This window comes from Wyeomyia smithii, chromosome 2, assembly GCF_029784165.1.
Source record: "Wyeomyia smithii strain HCP4-BCI-WySm-NY-G18 chromosome 2, ASM2978416v1, whole genome shotgun sequence".
Lineage (NCBI taxonomy): Eukaryota > Metazoa > Arthropoda > Insecta > Diptera > Culicidae > Wyeomyia > Wyeomyia smithii.
The window spans coordinates 123,507,213-123,526,479 of record NC_073695.1 but is presented as its reverse complement, the minus strand read 5'-3'; the positions used below and the strand labels follow the sequence as shown (position 1 = coordinate 123,526,479).

At 41.6% G+C, this 19,267-nt stretch overlaps 1 protein-coding gene across 1 annotated transcript in view; it reads left to right on the top strand.

Annotated features, from left to right (window-relative positions):
* LOC129725800 (uncharacterized) overlaps positions 1 to 19,267 on the top strand; it is a 181,548-nt gene that overhangs the window by 53,957 nt on the left and 108,324 nt on the right. Inside the window, 2 exon segments of the mRNA XM_055682025.1 lie at positions 889 to 997; positions 1,208 to 1,313. Of these exon segments, the coding sequence (XP_055538000.1) occupies positions 889 to 997; positions 1,208 to 1,313 (215 nt within the window).

Here is a 19,267-nt window from a genome sequence, read left to right as displayed (position 1 = left end):
GACGTAGATGCTACGTGATAAAACAAAGTATGCATGTGATTTTCACGTAGCTGTTATGTTTGTCACATAAAACATGCAAAATGACAGAAAATGAATAAGTACAGGAATTTTCACGTAACAATAACGTGAAAAATATTTTGAGTGTAGCGTGACGATTGCGCTATAATGAATGTGTGCTACCTCCACTGTCGTTGACGGTCTGAATACCATCCACCGTGGGCCTACCTTTCCGGATTCCAAACTGGTTTGTTGACAAACCGTTCGCACCCTCGGTATACCTCTTCAGCTTGTTTAGGATCATTGATATCGTTGGTTCGCTGGTGCATCTTAATTATGTCCTTAACAATGGCTCCCGGAATTCATTTCGGCGCCAAAGGCTTATCGCAGGTTTGACTAGAACATTCGCTGTTTTCTTGCTACTATTTCAAGATTTTGAACCGTTTTCGCATACTAGCGATCGCGTCATATTGATCCGGCTTGTTGAAATTTTAACCAGTATAGTATCATTTGGTTACAGTTTTTCTAATATTCATTTTAGATTTTTTTTAACTTCCTCGCTATACACTGAGCATGTAAACAGGGATACATTAGAAATATTTTTTGTTTACTACTGGAATTCATGTAGATTTTTTATTGCCACAAAGTACCGCAGATTGTGATCCTGAATCTAGTTAGCTTATTTTTTTAATATGATATTACATGTTCCTTTAAAAACTTTAATAAATTTTTTTGAACTGTCAACAGTCGGTATGAGTTCAGGCTATACTTTATTGAGAGATGTATACAGAACATAGAGTATCAGAATTACAATAGCTGATGCTTACAGATGATTGCAGTTTATGTTTACCAGTAGTTTACCATGCTCATGCTTGGTTTCTTCTCTTGCAGTTTCAGACTTCACCGAAACACTAGCACAACTTTACGAACAGCATGCTGAAGCACTGCAAGTTTTAGTATCGAATTATCGAAAACGGAATGGCGAATTAAGAAAAGAAAGGTAAGGTGCACATTTGCTTAGGTACTATCGACATAGTTAACGTAACTAGGGAAATTCTCTATCCATTTGTCGTGTTTATGATATCTATATGCACAGCTGTTGACATTTACGCTCACTCTAGTGTTGATTTTTTTTAGCATCATTTACCCTTTTTTCGTTATACCTATTCGTGTGCATATTTAATCATTCCTAAAATTTTATCAATTTCAGGCCAGCTTGTCAGTCGAATCTATTCTGTGCATGGGAAACTTTTCTGCAAGAAATCGAAGCTGACTCCCAGGCAACCATCGATGTCGCTTGTGCCCTTTCCAGACAGGTAAAAGTCCACTATTTATGAGTAATAACATCAGCTTTACCCGTTTCCTAGGGATTCAATTTAGTAATTCTTGATTTATAGTAAAGGTAAAACTATCGGGTAATTTGTAACTTGATATATCAGCTAGTAACAGCGAACGTGTGTCAGTAGGCCGAACATTGTTTCTCACTTATTCAAAGTTAATTGCCATTGCCTCATAAAAAAGCTGGTGATACGTCTACATACCTACCTAGTTGTTATTAGTATGTTCTAATATATTGCCGATAATGTTTCTTGACTGAAAAAACTCATCGGCCAGGAATCGACTAATGCAGAGCTCGTAGAAATTCAGTCTGCCATACTTCACTTCTTATTTCCTCGCCTCGTCATCACCATTTCTAAACATCATAACTTGTGGTTTCCATGAGTACTGATAGCAGTATAAAGATACCCAGTGTACAGAGTTCATTTCGAAATTTTTATCAACTTAATAACACCATATATTGTCGCCATCCACCTGTTATACACTTAACCAAAAAGTTATGAACGAAAAGTTAGAAATATTGCAAGCAAACATTTCACATCAATATGGATATCAAACTTTCATCTCTTTAGATAGAAGTTTTCAACTTTAAAACAGCACCCAAATGTCAAAGTTTTCCCCCTTGCTCATGAAAACAATTTTGACAATATTTTAATAACGGTAGAGAAACTTTTTCTCCTGCAACAACTTAATCCGCTAAATTGAAAGCTAAACTTGATAAAGCTAACCGACGGAAAGTAAGTAGACAAGAAAATTTATTTATTTTGATCTAATTACCAGTTGGCAGGTTCAAGTTCAACGGAAGGCTACATTTGCGTTCCGGTACCTGAATCCAACCACTTTCCTATTCAAATGCAGATGGTTTTCAGTAAAAAAAACATTATTGTAAATTGAAGCCACTTGGTTACATTCTGCTTTTGCATGGCTACTAGATATAAGAGAATTTCAAAACCTAGTTCTCCCCACTTCCACGGAAAGGGCCCTTTTTCGGTTTTTCGAATAAAATGTTTTATTACAGTTTGAAGTTTTCAACATTTTGTGTTTTTTTTTAAATAACGCAGTTTGTATGCTACTTTTATACTTCAAAAATGAAACTTGAATATTACATATTTTTGCAATTTGTTTTGATAGATTAAATTTATTACTTCATGCCACGCAGGTGTTAGCAATGCTTTCGTTAGTGACGTGAAAAAAGCATGGGCCAAGAACATTTATTTCGATTTCGTTGTAGTAACGTTAGAAAACAATCACTTCAAAAAAAATCGCTTCACCAATTATTTCAGATATATAATAATAAGTATGGTACGGTTGCTCGTTGAATTGCTTTTACCAAATTTTGAAATTTTTTAATGATTTTTTTTATTGGAATATCACATATTATAACTATTTTTCACACAACGTTGTAAATATATTTCCGATATAAACTTTTTTTTTTAAACCCTACCAGCGTGTTAGCATCGATATATCTTTGACCTTTGAAAAACAAATCGCTATTTCGCTAAATTTTTAGCAAATTCTTATGATGTTCTTGAATTACTTCGAATGATTGGCATGCTTTATTGCGTGAGCTACTTTCAAAACGTATGCTTCATTTAAACAACATTGAATTGTCATAATGCTGTCTTGTGTTCTTCTGTTTGTGAAACAAGAGCAGAAGGGGCTCGAGTCATCTTATATTCTACAGGTGCATTATGGAAAAAAAACAAACTCGAAACGATCAAGATTAAAATTTCTCCTTGTCCCAATACAGTGCTGTTTCGATTTTATCACGGTCAAAAAATATCCACCCTTGAATCCAGTGAAACTGTAGACTTGGTGAAATAATAACAAAACAGTATTTTTTAAAAATACTAACTTCCATTATTGCCTCGAATCCAGTCTCGCTAAATTCACCAGAATGCGTTTTTGACCGTGAAAAAAACGAAACAGCACTGTATTTTCGAGTTGCAGTGCATTTGAAACTACCGTAACTTCAGTTCAACTTTTTCGATTCAAATATTAGAATAATAAAGTATTGAAATTCATGTTGTTAAAAGCACTCAGGATTAAGTATCTTCGTTTGATTAAATCAGCAATAATTTTAACCATAATTTACTTAATAGGTCAACGACTAGCGAATGTTTCGCCAATATAAATTTAGCGTTTAGTGCTTAGCGATTATCGAGCTAGATTATCCAGTTAGCAGATTAGCGAGTGATTTGAAAAACTACCTCAACAAAGGCAATTGTTAATAATATGAGCAGTAAATGAATCTTAGGCGAAATAGAGTTTGTAGATAATATTTTGTCTCTTTTTCTAGTTAAAGCTTCTTATTATATTTCAAACACTTTCAAGACGGTACAATGAAATACACGGAACAAATAAAAAAAACATTTACAAAACGGAGAATAAATATTAAAATTAAACTAAATTATTCTAAATGAAACTTCACTCGACCAAAACTTAAGCAAATAGACCATCTTACCGAATCTCTCTAACCTCACTTTTCTGACAGTTAGTAGTAATTTTATTTACGTTTTGGACTTTCTGCTCTAGTGGAGCAATCGTGTGCGTAGTGGAAATGCTGCTGAATTTTTTATTGTTCTTAATGTACTGGTACTTCACGTATAACATTTAAAAGGCATTTTGGTCACAAGGTAGACAAGGTAAAGGTAAACATAGTTACCAGTATCTTGCAAACTCAGATGCGTGATGTCACCGTGCGATGGTCTATATTAGCAATACTCAGAGAAAGAGAAATGCGGTGAGAAATGTTGTGAGCCAAACGAACAAGAAAAGTAACACATTGAGTGGCACTGCAATCAGGTGCAACAAAAGACGTCTTTATTTTCATACATTTTTTGTGTCATAACTAAACAATGAATTGGGAATGATCCACAATTGAATTATCACAAAGGCGGGGGCCTTTTTTTTTTTTTTTTTTTTTTTTTTAAAGGTGGCGGGGAAATCTGCAAACAGACACCTGAGAAGAGAACTCAGGGTGTGGGGATGAGACTAGGGGAGAGATGCTGGGGTAGTTACACTCGCCCAGACACCTACTGATCCCTGTCCCGACCCACTAAAACCCCTCCAGTCTCCAGCCCTGGTCTTCCCGGAACGACGGTTAAGTATTACGTCGGGGAGTGGCTTTTGCGCGTGATGCACCCTCTTTACTCTTATAACCTCCTAGCTAACTACCTGGAGACTGGTAATTAGCTACCACTGGCGTGTTGGTGGTTGACCCGCCACACACGTTGCAGCTCCAGAACAATCTGAGAGGCGGCCGCACAGACCGCGTTCCAAATGTCCGGGTCGTCGCACATCCTCCGGACTAGATTGTCCGGAGTAGTGCCAGGCCCGCTCACAGCCATCATGTTGCTCCTCGCTCTTGCGAAACGGGGGCATACGAAGAAGACATGCTCAGCAGTCTCCTCCTCCTACACGCACTCGGGACACATGGGGGACACCGCGTGTCCGAACCTGTGCAGATATTGCCTGAAACAACCATGGCCTGACAGGATTTGTGTCAGGTGGAAGTTCACTTCGCCATGTCGTCTCCCGACCCAGCCGGATATCTCCGGTATGAGTCGGTGCGTCCATCTGCCCTTTGTGGAGTTGGACCATTCCCGCTGCCAGCGGAGCATCGAGAATGACCTTCTGGTACCTCGTATGCCCCTTGTGTCACGTTGGTCGAAACACTCTCTGTCCTCCTTGATGGCGATGCTGATAGGCATCATGCCGGACAAGACACAGATTGCATCGTATGACACCGTACGATACGCACTCGCAACTCTCAGGCACATGAGCCTGTAGGTACTTTCCAGTTTACCACGGTAACTGTTAGTACCTAGCGCTCTGGACCACACTGGCCCACCATACCTAAGTATGGACGAAACCAGGCTGGCAAGAAGTCTTCGCTTGCTGCCATAAACCGCTGAGCTATTGGACATCATACGAGATAGTGCTGCAATAGCCGATGAGGCCCTCTTACAGGCATAGTCGACGTGACTCCCGAACGTGAGCTTGTCGACCACCATAACCCCCAAGAGCTTCAGGGATCGCTTCGAGGTGATGGTGCAGTCTCCGACTCTGACCACCGCCTGTTGCTCCGATTTACGGTTGTTCACAACCGTGACCGTCTTATGATGCGCGAGCTCCAGTTTCCTGGGGCGCATCCAGTCCTCGACCTTGCGTATACAGTGCGCGGCCGTCAACTTGACCTCCTCGATAGACTCGCCGTAAACCTCCAGCGTTATGTCGTCTGCAAAGCCGACGATCACAACCCCTACAGGGAACTTGAGTTTTCAACACTCCGTCATACATGACATTCCACAACACCGGGCCCAGGATAGAACCTTGCGGAACTCCTGCGGTAATTGGGACGCACTTCTGACCCTCCTCCGTGTCGTAAACAAGTACTCGATTCTGGAAATAATTTTCCAGAATCTTGTACAGCGACACCGGTACATGGATGCTCCTGAGCGCGAGCGCTATGGAGTCCCAACTGGCACTATTGAACGCATTCTTCACGTCGAGCGTGACGATTGCGCAGTAGCGTATTCCCCTTCTCTTGCGCTGGATTGCTACCTCCGCCGTCTTGATGACGGAAGAGATTGCGTCCAGCGTGGACCTGCCCTTCCGGAAGCCGAACTGGTTACTTGCCAGACCGTGTACACCCTCCGTGTACCTCACCAGTCTGTTGAGGATGATCCTCTCAAGCACCTTGCCCGCGGTGTCCAGCAGGCAGATAGGCCTGTATGCCGGTGGGTCCCCTGGCGGTTTCCCAGCCTTCGGCAATAAGACCAGTCTCTGCCGCTTCCACCTGTCCGGAAAGAGACAGTCATCCAGGCACCTTTGCATGACTGCCCTGAACAGCCCGGGGGCCGTTTTTATCGCCAGCCTGATCGCCAGGTTAGGGATACCATCCGGTCCCGGTGCCTTGCTCACCTCTAGGGATTTGGCGATCACGATGAGTTCCTCATTCGTAACCCTTGCCTCCTCCCCTGCCTCGACACGGCTGTCGTCGCTCACGGATTGGATGCTCGGCAGGTTGGCCGACCATCTCTGGTCTATGTCTGAGATACTGGAACGTCGGACGTGAGACTCGACTGCCGGAGGCCAAGGACTTGGCTCGTGGCGTGGAAAGAGTCCCTCGATGATACGCTCCAGCATCGCTGGTGATCGCTCTGCAGGCACCAGCGCGCCTTTAGCCTTGGCCATTACGATCCTGTAGGCGTCACCCCACGGATTTGTATTGGCACTCGCACATAGCCTATCGAAGCAGGCCCTCTTGCTGGCCTTTATCGCACTCTTTAGCATCGATCTTGCCGAACTGAATGCTGCACGGCGCTCTGTCCTCTCTTCTTCGTTTCGCGCACGCTGCATCCTCCGTCTTGCACGGAGGCACGCACTGCGAAGGTCGGCTATCGCGTCCGTCCACCAGTAAACCGGTGGCTTTCCATTCCTAGGTTGGCGAATCCTAGGCATGGTGGCGTCGCACGCCCGCGATAGCATAGCAACCAGTTGGTCAGCAGTCTGGCGGAGCCAACTGCCCCCCTCGCGCTCCCTTCTCATTGCCTCTTCGAATACCTCGGCATCAAAGTGCGATGTCTTCCACCCGCGAACGGTCGGAGTGTTGGCTCTACCCGTCGCTTGCCGCCTCTCGTTGTTGTCTACACTATAACAGACCGCCTGGTGGTCGCTATTAGTGTAGCCATCGTCTACCCTCCAGTTCTTGATCAGTCCTGGGCTGGAGAACGTCACGTCGATGATCGACTCCGCACCATTTCTGCTAAATGTACTTTTGTTCCCAACGTTGGCCAGATCTAGGTTGAGCTTTGCAAAAGCCCCCAACAGGATCTGGCCCCTCTGGTTCGTGAAGCGACTTCCCCACTCAACAGCCCAAGCGTTGAAGTCGCCCGCCACCACCAACGGCGTTAGGCCCGTTAGCTCCATGGATAGGAGGTCGACCATCTGGGTGAACCTTTCGGTAGACCAACGTGGCGGAGCATAGCAACTGCAGTAGAACACTCCGTTTACCTTAGCAACTACGTACCCTTCTTCTGAGGTTGAGACAACCTCCTGAACCGGGAACTTGCTCGTCGTACATATGGCCGCCAAACTGGACTTATCCGCAACCCAGTTACCGTTTCCGGGAGGGATGCGGTAGGGATCCGATATGACGGCGATGTCCGACAACGACTCAGTGGCTGCTTGGTGTAGCAGCTGCTGAGCCGCGAAGCAATGGTTCAGGTTCAGTTGCGTCACCCTGACGCCCGTGATTTCGCAGCCGGCTTACCGGCTGGGCACCTGGGGCCTCCCATAAAGTGTTTGGCGTCCCGTTTCCCGGAACATACCATGCACTTGGGAGACTCCACACAGTCCTTTGCTTTATGGCCTGCACCTCCACATCGCCTGCACAGCTGGCTCCTATCGGGCCCCTTGCAGGTCCAGGACTTATGTCCGCCCTCAAAGCACCGGAAGCAAATGTCTGGTTGCTGTAGTATGCCCAGAGGACATACAGACCAGCCGACCTTCAACTTGCCCTCTTTCAGGGCCAGGTTAGCGTCCGCCGACGGTAGTCGGAAGGTAGCTATCTGGGTCCCCGCCGGACCTTTGCGGAGGCGGATTGACTCCTTAGCCACCTCCACCCCGCACTTCGCTTTTAGGGCTTGTGCAATGTCGCACCCCTCAGTGATTTCGTCCAGGTTTTTAAGCTGGAGAGTCACTACTGAGGTGAGTGCCCGCACTTGCACCTCCTTCCCTAGGACCTTTTCAGCTACCGTTTTGTAGGTAGCCCCCTTGTTCTTGGCGTCCTTCCGGAGCTCAAGTATCATCTCGCCAGTGCGAGATCGGCGGATACTCCGCACATCCGCCCCCAGATCCTTGAGCTGGGTTTCCCCCCTCATCTTCTTCAAGACTTCTGAGTACTTCGACCCATCCGTCTTGAGTATGAGGGCATCACCCCTACTCCGCGCCTTTTTGACCTTTTTTGGTCCTCTGGCCGCTGCGCCATCATGTCGCGTCGCACCTTCCCGACGCTTCCTACCCTCTACGGTAGTCCAAGGGTTGCCCGTAGCCTCCACCTGTGCCTTTTCCGCGGTGGACCTTGAACCGGTTGGCGTGTGTTCCCGTGGGAGTAGCACGACCAATCGTTTCTTGGTGTTCCCGGGGGCCGTTTCCCCCGGGGACTGCCTCGTTCGCTTAGCGACCTGCCCCGTGGAGCAGACCGACGCGAACGAGGGGGCGTCTGTCTGCACCTCTTTAGATGCAGTCGCCCTCCCGGTCCTGGCCGCTTTCTCGGCCGCCTTCACCCGAGCTACGAGTTCTTCGTGCTCCTCTCTGGCTTCATCAATGGTGCTCCGAAGCAGGAGGAGGCTCTGCTTCAGGTCGCCAGCGATGTTTCGCCTGTTCGCCAAGAACTCGATTATGGTATCGAGTTGTTCAGACAGCGCCGCCACTCTTGGCCGCGTGACCATACACCTTTCGACGGCCTTGACTAGCAAGGGACCGTCTACCGAGATGTCTGGTGTGGACACCGATGGATTCGCCGTTTTTCCACCTCCAGACTTCGCCGCATCCGTCTCCGCCTTCTTCTGCGGAGACCGCTGGATGCCACCTCGTGCGAAGGGATTTGGTAACCCCTCCGCACCCGTCTCTTTTGTTTTTGAGTTCAACATTTTTGTTTATTGGGTCCCCCTACCAGCCGCTATCCTTATCCATAATATAGTAGTCGCCTAAATGGTCCCAAGGTAGTCTATGCCGGAGCAGTGAGGCCATGGCTAGGGGCGGCTGCCATAGCGCCTTATGGGCAACTATGACACCCCCGACCGGCGCAAGTCAGGAAAAGACATCTGATCCTACTCCTGCCGGGTTCCCACCCGGCAATGGACTCGGAACGTACTGGAAGGCCTGCCAGGTTTTACGGGACGGAGACCCCTGCACCGGTTGTAATCTCGCCGTTTCAAGCCGTTATCACACGACATTACTAAGGGAGCTCGGCGCAGGTGCCAGCCCAAAATCATGGTACGAAAACGAAATCCGACTCTTATCCTATAGTGATGCGACCAGTTGCCGTAATTGGGAACATTACTGGCATCAGTCCCAATGGGCGGTATAGTGCATTTAGGTGGTGGGAGCGGCACTACTCGCTCCGTCGGAGCTGCTTCCGGCCAGTATGGCTTTTGCGAGAATTAGGCGGCCCAGTGCCTGAATCTCGCCACGACCTAGGCTAGCTCCCGCTGATGGTCCGGGACTGCTTGCTAGCAGTGAGCACTTCCGTGGCCTTCGGTAATCGCCAATTACCGACCCGTGGTGGCATTCAGCTCTGCCAAAAGGCGGGGGCCTAGCGTGGTTGGTAACGTCGCCGCAAATCTCGCTCGACGCCTGGGTTCGAATCCCAACGCCGACATAGGTGTCGATGATTGTGGGGTGGCGTGATCCACTCACAACCAACCCAACTGGTCTAGATTCAATCCTAGCCGACAACGGGAGATTTCTAAGGCGAAAAATCTCTGGGATCACGCCTACCAACGCATGAGGAAGTAAAGCTGTTGGCACCGGTCCATTAATCAGCAAGTCGTAAGTTAGGGTCTTGGGTGGAGTCCCCTCCCCGGGCGCGATGATTGGCACAACAACAGTGGCGGAAATAGACCGACGGGAAATAAGCGAGAATAAAAAAAAATGAATTATCACGGTGATTCTTAACCGGAGGTTTACAAACCTTTTAAATGTTTAACAAAATAATGACCAATTGTGGTGAAAAGATATAAAATTAAACATAAACATATTTAACACCTTCACGGTTTTTGCGATGCACTTCATTATTCCCCAGAACTTTCATCGTCGCCACCGATAATACGATTCGAATGAAAAGTAAGTCAACATTGCGCTTTGAGAAGAGATCTGGCACCTCTGACATGTGAAACCCAGTTGCAAGATTGGCAGTTTTTTCCATCGCCTATCTCTTTCTCTCGCTCTCTCTCTCTCTCTCTCTCTCTCTCTCTCTCTCTCTCTCGCTGTTTGCTTTGATTTTATTCTAGTTGACTAACAGTGCAATGACCACTGTTATGTTACCAACTGAATAATATATTTGTCTATATGAGCCGCTACGGAACAGAGTGGTCTAAAGACCGTTTTTTTTTTCAAAAATGAGTTGTTTTTACATAAACGGCATCTACTCAAGAAGGTGAAGTTAGGAGACTTCGGAAACTCGAACTTTAAAGCTGATTTATACCATATTGAAATTTCGTCCGAAATAGAATGGCCATTCTGTTTCAGAACAGAGTGGTCTATGTACATAAATCGAGGTAATACCATCATGTAACATGTGACATGTGACATATTACATTTGATGTGTAACTTGTCACTTGCCTTGTAACATGTTACACCTGATTTGTAACATGTTACACTACTAGGGTGGGACAAAAAATAAATGTTAGCTCCCATGCACTTTTCGTGTTTCTTATGGGTCCCATAACAACTGTGTAACTTTTCAGATCGATCGGTAAAACGCCCGATTTTTAAAGTTTCCATACGATTTTATATGGGAAAATCCACTTTTTCAATACTTATTCTCTAGAGATGTCAAGTTGGCTCTTAAAAAATATCAATACATGATATTTGTAGGAAATTTTCCGGGGAAAACTCTTCTGAAGGCGCTACGATGCTTGTAGAAACAGCTATTCACCCCAAACTAATTGAATGTCTGACGGACAGCTCACCATTGAAATTTTCCAGCGACACTGCTACAGCATGCTGCTATTGCAAACTTGCTTAAGTATGAGAAATAGTTTCGCGTGGAATTAATTTTCAAAAAGTGATTTTTGCTCATAGTATCTTCGGGGAAGCCTCCAAGATAAATTTAAGCGATATCATTTCTCATCACATGGTTGAATTTGCAACAGCAGCATGCTGCAGCAGTATTGCTAGTAAAACTCAATGGTGAGCTGTTCGTCAGACATTCAATCAGTCTAGGGTGAATATCTTTTTTCACAAACAAGGTAGCGCCTTGCAGTCTCCAGAAGAGTTTTTTCCCAGAAAAATTTCCTATAAATACCATGTATAGCTATATTTTTAGGAGCCAACTGGACATCTCTACAGAAGAAGTTTTGAAAAAGTGGGTTTTCCCATATAAAATCGTATGGAAGCTTTAAAAATCGGGCGCAAATCAGGCGTTTCACCGATCGATCTGAAAAGTTACACAGTTGTTAAAGGACCCATAAGTAACACAAAAAGTGCATGGGAGCAAAAAAATAACACCATCGCTTGTTCCCATATAACCGTGTCCCAGTCTAATGTTACACGTAATGTAATACGAAAAATGTAACATGTCAAATATCATGTAATATGTAACATGTTGTGTAACATGTAATGTTACATGTCACATGTTACATGGGACATGCCATGTACATCATATAACATGTAACACTAGCAATTTTATAGGAGTTAACGTCATTTTTATTTATGTTTATGTACATAGACCAGTCTGTTTCGAAACGATATGAGGATTCCAGTGAAATATATATGAAGTCAGAGTGGTCTATGTACATTGGTATGGTAAAATTTTTTACCCTTATTTCGCCTTGTTTCGCCAAAAAATTGTAATTTCATGTATTCACATGTTAAACCACTTCATAACCTTTATAATAGAACATTTTGTTTAAGAGAATCCGTTAAACTGAATTTTATTCAGAGGTTTTTCGAAAATTGCTTCTCCTGACAAATTTGCTCGATGGCATATAGACCACTCTGTTCAGCAACGGCTCATATACACTAAAGTCGCTGTTTATGCGGGGGATACATGCCGCTTAAAAAAAACCGCGTAAATTCCGGAATCCGCGTAAGAAAAAACCGCGTAAATTCCGGAATCCGCGTAAAAGAAAACCGCGTAAAAAACACCAGCGAAAGTTCTGCATTCCGAGTGAAGGGAAACCGAAACCGTAAAAAAATACCGCGTAAATTCCGGAATCCGCGTAAAAAAAAACCGCGTAAAAAGCGACCTTAGTGTATTTTCCAAATAATTGGCTTTGTAACGCTCAATATCGCTTTGTTGCAAATATTCACAGCAAAGTTTACGCATATCGTAATCAATATGACGAATAAATTTCACAAACTCTATTTGAACGTTTGGGCAGCCAAAAAGTAAAATAGTGTGCTATTGAAAAGTAAAATTTGTCAAGATTAAAGCAAAATGAGATAAAGTAATAAATCGAATGAATTGCTTTAAATCTTGTACTAGCCTGACTGTGCGTAGCGTTTAAAATGTATGATCCATTCAATCACCATTCATTTGTGTTGGTGTTGTCTGGAATTCCTCTCATTACGAGACAAGTAGAAATTTGGGTTTCTGACTGCAAATGGAGGCTCGAGCGTTCAAACCAGTGGCGTAGCTATGGTTTGATGGGCCTGGTGCGGTAACAACAATGTGGGCCCCCAATGAAAAAGACTGGGCAGTTTTTTATTTAATAAAAGGAATTGAGACAAACAAAAAAATTAGGTTTTTCTACTTATTTATTTCGTTTTTCGCAAAATTTAAATAAGGGTAATTTAGTTACCTACTTTCCATGCTTTTTGATTGGCAAAATCAAAAATTACAGATTCAAAATAAACTGAATCAGCAGTGGTGGGCATCATTCCGCTAATTCGCTAGTAGCTAATTAGCGGCGCTAATATTCAGTTAGCGATTTAGCGTTTTCTCTAATTTTTGAACTGATTAGCGGACTGTATTTTTACCTTCGAATCGCTAATTCGCTAATTTTGTGGAGAAGCAACAAAAAAAACTACACTTTTCACTTTTTATTCACTTTCACTATTTAATTCTATCACTTTTCACTTTTCACTTGCAAATACGTATTTCGGCACTGACATAGTGCCTTCGTCAGTGCTTATTTGGACTGTGGAGAAAATAGCGAAACCCCAAGAATTTTATACCTGATTAGGTAAACGACTGGGGCAAATTTTAACTCAGAAAACGTAAACAACTTGAGTTAGGTAGAGAAATGTGGGGCCTGGTGATCCATGCCTTGTCGGGGAGTTTTCGGTAGAAATTTAAAAAGCCAAGAGAAATGATTACCCTGATCTCTGTTAAGGAGGGTAGCTGGGTTTTGTTTGAAAATTTCTAAACTTTCTGCGACATCTAATTTCCAAGGGGATGTTACTGATCGAACTAGACTAATGTTGTCGTTAGTCATAGCGTGATCTTCATGAAACATATGTTCGGCTATTTTGGATCTGAAATGGTGGGTTAATCCTTTTTTTGAGTCTTTTTTAGCCTTTACAAGTTCTGAAGTATGTTCCTTAAACCGGATGTCTAAATTTCTTTTTATTTGGCCAATGTAAACTTTATCACAATGTGGACATGCAACTTTACAAACACCCGCCCTATGTAATTTGTCAATAGTGTCTTTAGTAGACCCCAACTTTGTTTTCATTTGATTATTTCTACTACTGTAGATAATATCGATACCAAATTTTCTAAATTTTTTACGAAGTTGACGAGTGAAACTGACGTCATATTCAACCACTACTCTTTTCCGATCTTCTGTTAGCGGAGTGAGTGTTGTGTGAGATTTCCTATGTTGGATTCATTTCTTTTTGTCATAAATGGCTTGTATGGTTCTTCTGTTATATACATTCTGCTCGCCAATATCAAAAATATATTCCATTACGTTTTTCTTACCTTCATTACTGAGAGGCAAAGATTCCATACGGTGGATCATATGGTGGAAAGAAGCCATTTTATGCTGGGAGGAGTGGTTAGAAGGATCACCAGGCCGCACATTTCTCTACCTAACTCAAGTTGTTTACGTTTTCTGAGTTAAAATTTGCCCCAGTCGTTTACCTAATTAGGTATAAAATTCTTAGGGTTTCGCTATTTTCTCCACAGTCCAAATAAGCACTAACGAAGGCACTATGTCAGTGCCGAAATACGTATTTGCAAGTGAAAAGTGATAGAATTAAATAGTGAAAGTGAATAAAAAGTGAAAAGTGTAGTGAAAATTTTCCTATCAAGACGCTCGAACATAAGTGAATAAATTAAAAAAAAAAACTATTTTCAAGAACTGTGAGTCGCTGATAGCGTACATAAATTGCTTCAAATGATGAACATGCTTTACTGCAAAAGTTTCTTTTGGAACAAGTGTTTCATACGAACAAATTTAATTGTGATAACTGTCTACACACTTAAAATTTATTGCCGGGTCTCGGTAATTTTTGCTGACAACGGCACCACTGATTGTTCGGTTAAAAAATTAATGACAGCTGTCGTATTTTTCGTAAATCTCGTCACAACCTAGGTAACTGATATTTCGGCACAAAATATTCGTAATCTCGGTAGTGATAGCTCGGTATTATTTTGTGCCGACATTTCAGTTACCTAGATTGAACCGAGATTTACGAAAAAATACGACAGCTGTCATTAATTTTTCAACCGAACACTCGGTGGTACCGTTCTCGGCAAAAATTACCGAGACCCGGCAATAAATTTCAAGTGTGTAGAATTCCTTTCTTTACGACACAAGTGCAAATCAGTTTTTTATTTCAGAATGGGATTCGAGTTATCGTATAAGCTACAGGAGCCTTCTGGAGAACAAGCTCAAGGTGATCTAGATTAAATTTTTGGAATGCCAAAAATTTCTGCATACTGCCATGCGCAACTTCGGTTCTCTTTTTTCGATCAGATCATATTTGAGATTTTGAAAACATTTCTATTACATACAAGCAGACTCACTTTTGTTGCTCCTCATATTCACAAAACTCTGAAATATGACTGTTTTATGAATTTTGAACCTCTTACTGTAAATAACACTCAAAAGTAATTATTTTAGTTTGTTCTTATGAGCAATAAACATATCCATATGACAATCTATGGAATACGACTTCGTCATTCCAAAAGAATGTCGAAGTCGTATTCCTTTGCGAGTTCATTAATCTGTTGAGATTTTATGGCTATTTCCTGGATAATCCTGTCAACTGATGATATCATTCCTCGTCTTAATTCTTCCTTACAGCTTAGTCCGGCGTCTGTGCTTCTTCACCTGGCATTCTTTTCTTTCGACGAACACGTTTTGTGGGTCTGGGTCAATTTTTAGTACAGTGCTCTTTTTTCTGCATACTTTAGAGCTCATTCCACAATTTTTTCTCGCTTATCGGTCAAAAACTTATGTAATGCCATTAACTGATAAGCACACTTCTGTATATTCAGACTCTTTTACTGCAAGTCTCCCAGCTGGTCTCGAGGTACGATGCTGGCCTAACAAGTCAGTCGTCGTATGTGAAGCTTATAGGAAGTTTGGCGGAGGTGAAAAGCATATCACCCAATGCCGTATTTGCCAACGTTATGGTCATGGTTCAAAGTTCTGTAACATGGACCAAAAATGCCTGATTTGTGGAGACTCTTCTCACAAAAAGGACACATGTCCTGTGAAAGAGGGTATAAATTTTCGCTGTACGAATTGTAACGGCAACCATATGTCAAATTTTTACCAATGCCCAGACCGTTTAGCAATTGTTAAGGCAAGGCAAGGTAAACAAATATCAATTTCCCAATCAAAACAAAATTCTCCAAGCGTACCAGTACCACCCACTTCTTTTACTCCTTTGCATACTCGTTTAACTTATGCACAGGTTACACGTAGTTCGAACATTCTACCGCCTAATGTTGGTAGTTCGAAAATGACCGTTAATATGGGTAAGCAAAAGACGCTAGAAAATAATTGTACACCTATTGCCACAGCTAATATTACTACCGAAAATATTTTTTCTAATGTCAGCTGCCTGGGGCCTATTACGGCAGGTAAACTTTCTTTTCTGCAACAGGCAATGTTCGATCTCATGAACGCCATGTTGCAGGCAAAATCAATGTTTGAAGCCATTCAAATAGGTACAAATTTTACAATCAAAATTATTTCTAATTTAAAATTTAGCAATGATTTTAAATAAACCGATCAAAATTTTGAATTGGAATGCTCGCTCATTGAAGGCCAATGAGAATGAGCTTTTTAATTTTTTAACAGTGAATAATGTGCATATTGCAATTATTACTGAAACATTTTTGAAACCTAACATGAAATTAAAATATGATCCCAATTACGTGGTTCATAGATATGATAGGATTCAGGGTTCCGGCGATGGAGTTGCAATTGTTATTCATCACCGAATCAAACATCGTGCTCTTCCCCATCTTGAGACGAAAGTTATTGAAACTTTGGGAATTGAAGTTCAAACTGAACTGGGGATTTCATTTATTGCCGCAGCATATATACCATTTCAATGCACACGCGAGCACAAAAATTATTTTAAAGGTGATTTACAAAAACTCACCAGAAATCGCTCGAATTTTTTTAATAATCGGCGATTTTAACGCTAAACATCGATCATGGAATAATTCTCAAAGTAATTCCAATGGCAAAATTTTATTCAATGATTGTTCTTCAGGATACTATTCTATTTTGTCTCCGAATAGTCCAACATGCTTTTCTTCTGTAAGAAACCCTTCAACAATTGATTTGGTGCTGACAGATCAAAGTCATGTATGTAGTGATTTGATCACACATGCTGACTTTGATTCTGACCATCTTCCAATAACTTTTTCTGTATCACATGAATCAGTTATAAACCCTATGAGCTCTGTTTTTAATTATAACAAGGCTAATTGGGAAAGATACAAAACTCATATTGAGAGAAATTTCAATAACGAGCTTGATTTGCAAAACGAAGTGACTATTAATTCCGCTTTGGAAGCATTAAAATGTGCAATTGTTGATGCCAGTAATTATTCTGTTCCAAAGGCTCAAGTGAAATTTGATTCACCAATAATTGACGAAAATCTTCAACTTCTAATTCGTTTGAAAAATGTCCGCAGACGTCAATATCAACGTTCTCGTGACCCTGTTTTTAAAACTATTTATAAAGATTTACAGAAAAAGATTTAACATAGATTTACTCTTCTGAGGAATCAAAATTTTGAATCTAAAGTTGAAAAATTGAAACCATATTCAAAACCCTTTTGGAAACTGTCGAAGATTCTTAAGAAACCTTCAAAGCCTATTCCAGTTTTAAAAGATGGTGAACGTTTTCTTGTATCCAATGAACAAAAGGCTCAAAGACTTGCTCAGCAGTTTGAGAGTGTTAATAACTCAAATTTGAATTTTGTTAGTCCAATTGAAAATGAAGTCACACATCAATTTGATTTAATTTCTTCCCAGAATTTTTTACCTGCAGAAATAATTGAAACTAACTTGAATGAGATTAACTCAATTATTAAAAATTTCAAAAATATGAAAGCACCTGGTGACGATGGAATCTTTAATATACTAATCAAACATCTCCCTGAGAGCACAAAGGAATTTTTAGTGAAAATTTTCAATTGCTGCTTCAAAATTGCATATTTTCCCAAATTATGGAAAAATGCAAAAATTACTTCAATTTTAAAGCGGGATAAGAATCCAGCTGAAGTTTCAAGCGACCGACCAATCAGTTTGCTTTCTTCAATAAGTAAACAATAAGTCATTATTCTGCGATGACACAAGCATTTCCGTAAAAGGAAAAAGCCTTCGTGTCATATGCAGTCGATTGCAGAAAAGTTCAGGTATTTTTTCTTCCTACTTGCAAAAGTGGAAAATCTCTCCCAATGCTTCTAAAACTCAAATGATAATTTTTCCTCATGAGCCTAGGGCTTCTTTCCTCAAGCCAAACAATAATCACGTTGTCAAGATGAATGGGGTATTTTTAAGTTGGTCTGACAAGGTTAAGTACTTGGAACTAATTTATGATAAAAAACTTATTTTCAAAGTGCACATTGAGAGTATACAAGCCAAGTGCATCAAATATACGAGATGTTTATATCCTCTCATTAACAGGAATTCTAAACTTTGTTTAAAGAACAAACTTTTGATTTACAAACAATTTTTTAGACCAGCAATGCTTTATGCAGTACCGATCTGGTCAAGTTGCTGTTCAACAAGGAAGAAAACGCTCCAAAGGATTCAGAATAAAATTCTGAAGATGATTTTGAAGCGTCCTCCTTGGTTTGGTACACTCGAATTACATAGACTTACTGGTGTTGAAACATTAGAAGCTATGTCAAATAAAATTATTAACAATTTTCGATAAAAATCGTTGCAATCCTCAATTTCTACGATAAGCTCTCCTTATAGCCAATAAGTCAGTAATTAAGTTAGTTATAAATTTACTTCCCCTTTCCTGACAAGTAGGTTTAAATCCCTACGAATGATAAGTCCTAATTGCGAAAGCAAACAAATCCTAACAATCAAAATTACAAATTTCTAACAGTGTTGAGAAGTCACCATTTGTGATTGGACACACATACTCATTATTGATATTTATCATAAATACTTAAGCTACTAACAAATCCCCCTCTTAAAAAAAAGGTCGAATTCCGATACGGAATGTAGAATCAAGGCTTTGCTTTGCTTGCTGGAAGTATTTCTGGGTAGGGGGGCCCCTTTGGGTGGTGGGCCTGGTGCGGACCGCACCAACCGCACCCCCCCTAGCTACGCTACTGGTTCAAACCACAAGAGATTTAAACGAAGTGAATGTTCCAGTACGTCTAAGATTTTCCAACGTTTCAAATTACTGTCACTGTGGTTCTCTTTCATAAGAATATTCTTATGGTGTATATTACACATATTGGCAGAACTTCTTTTGTGTTTTTTTTCACTATCACAAAACCTTCAAGTGAAGACGCCGTTCTGTGACGCTTTATATTCACTCAAAATATTTTTCACATTATTGTTACGTGAAATTTCCTGTACTTATTCATTTTCTGTCATTTTGCATGATTTATGTGACAAACATAACATCAACGTGAAAACCACATGCATACTTTGTTTTATCACGTAGTATCTACGTGAACTAGGCAACGTCAAATAGAATGACGTATCGCGTGAACTCTTTGTGCGAAAATATACAAAAATTAAAATGGCAAAGCTGT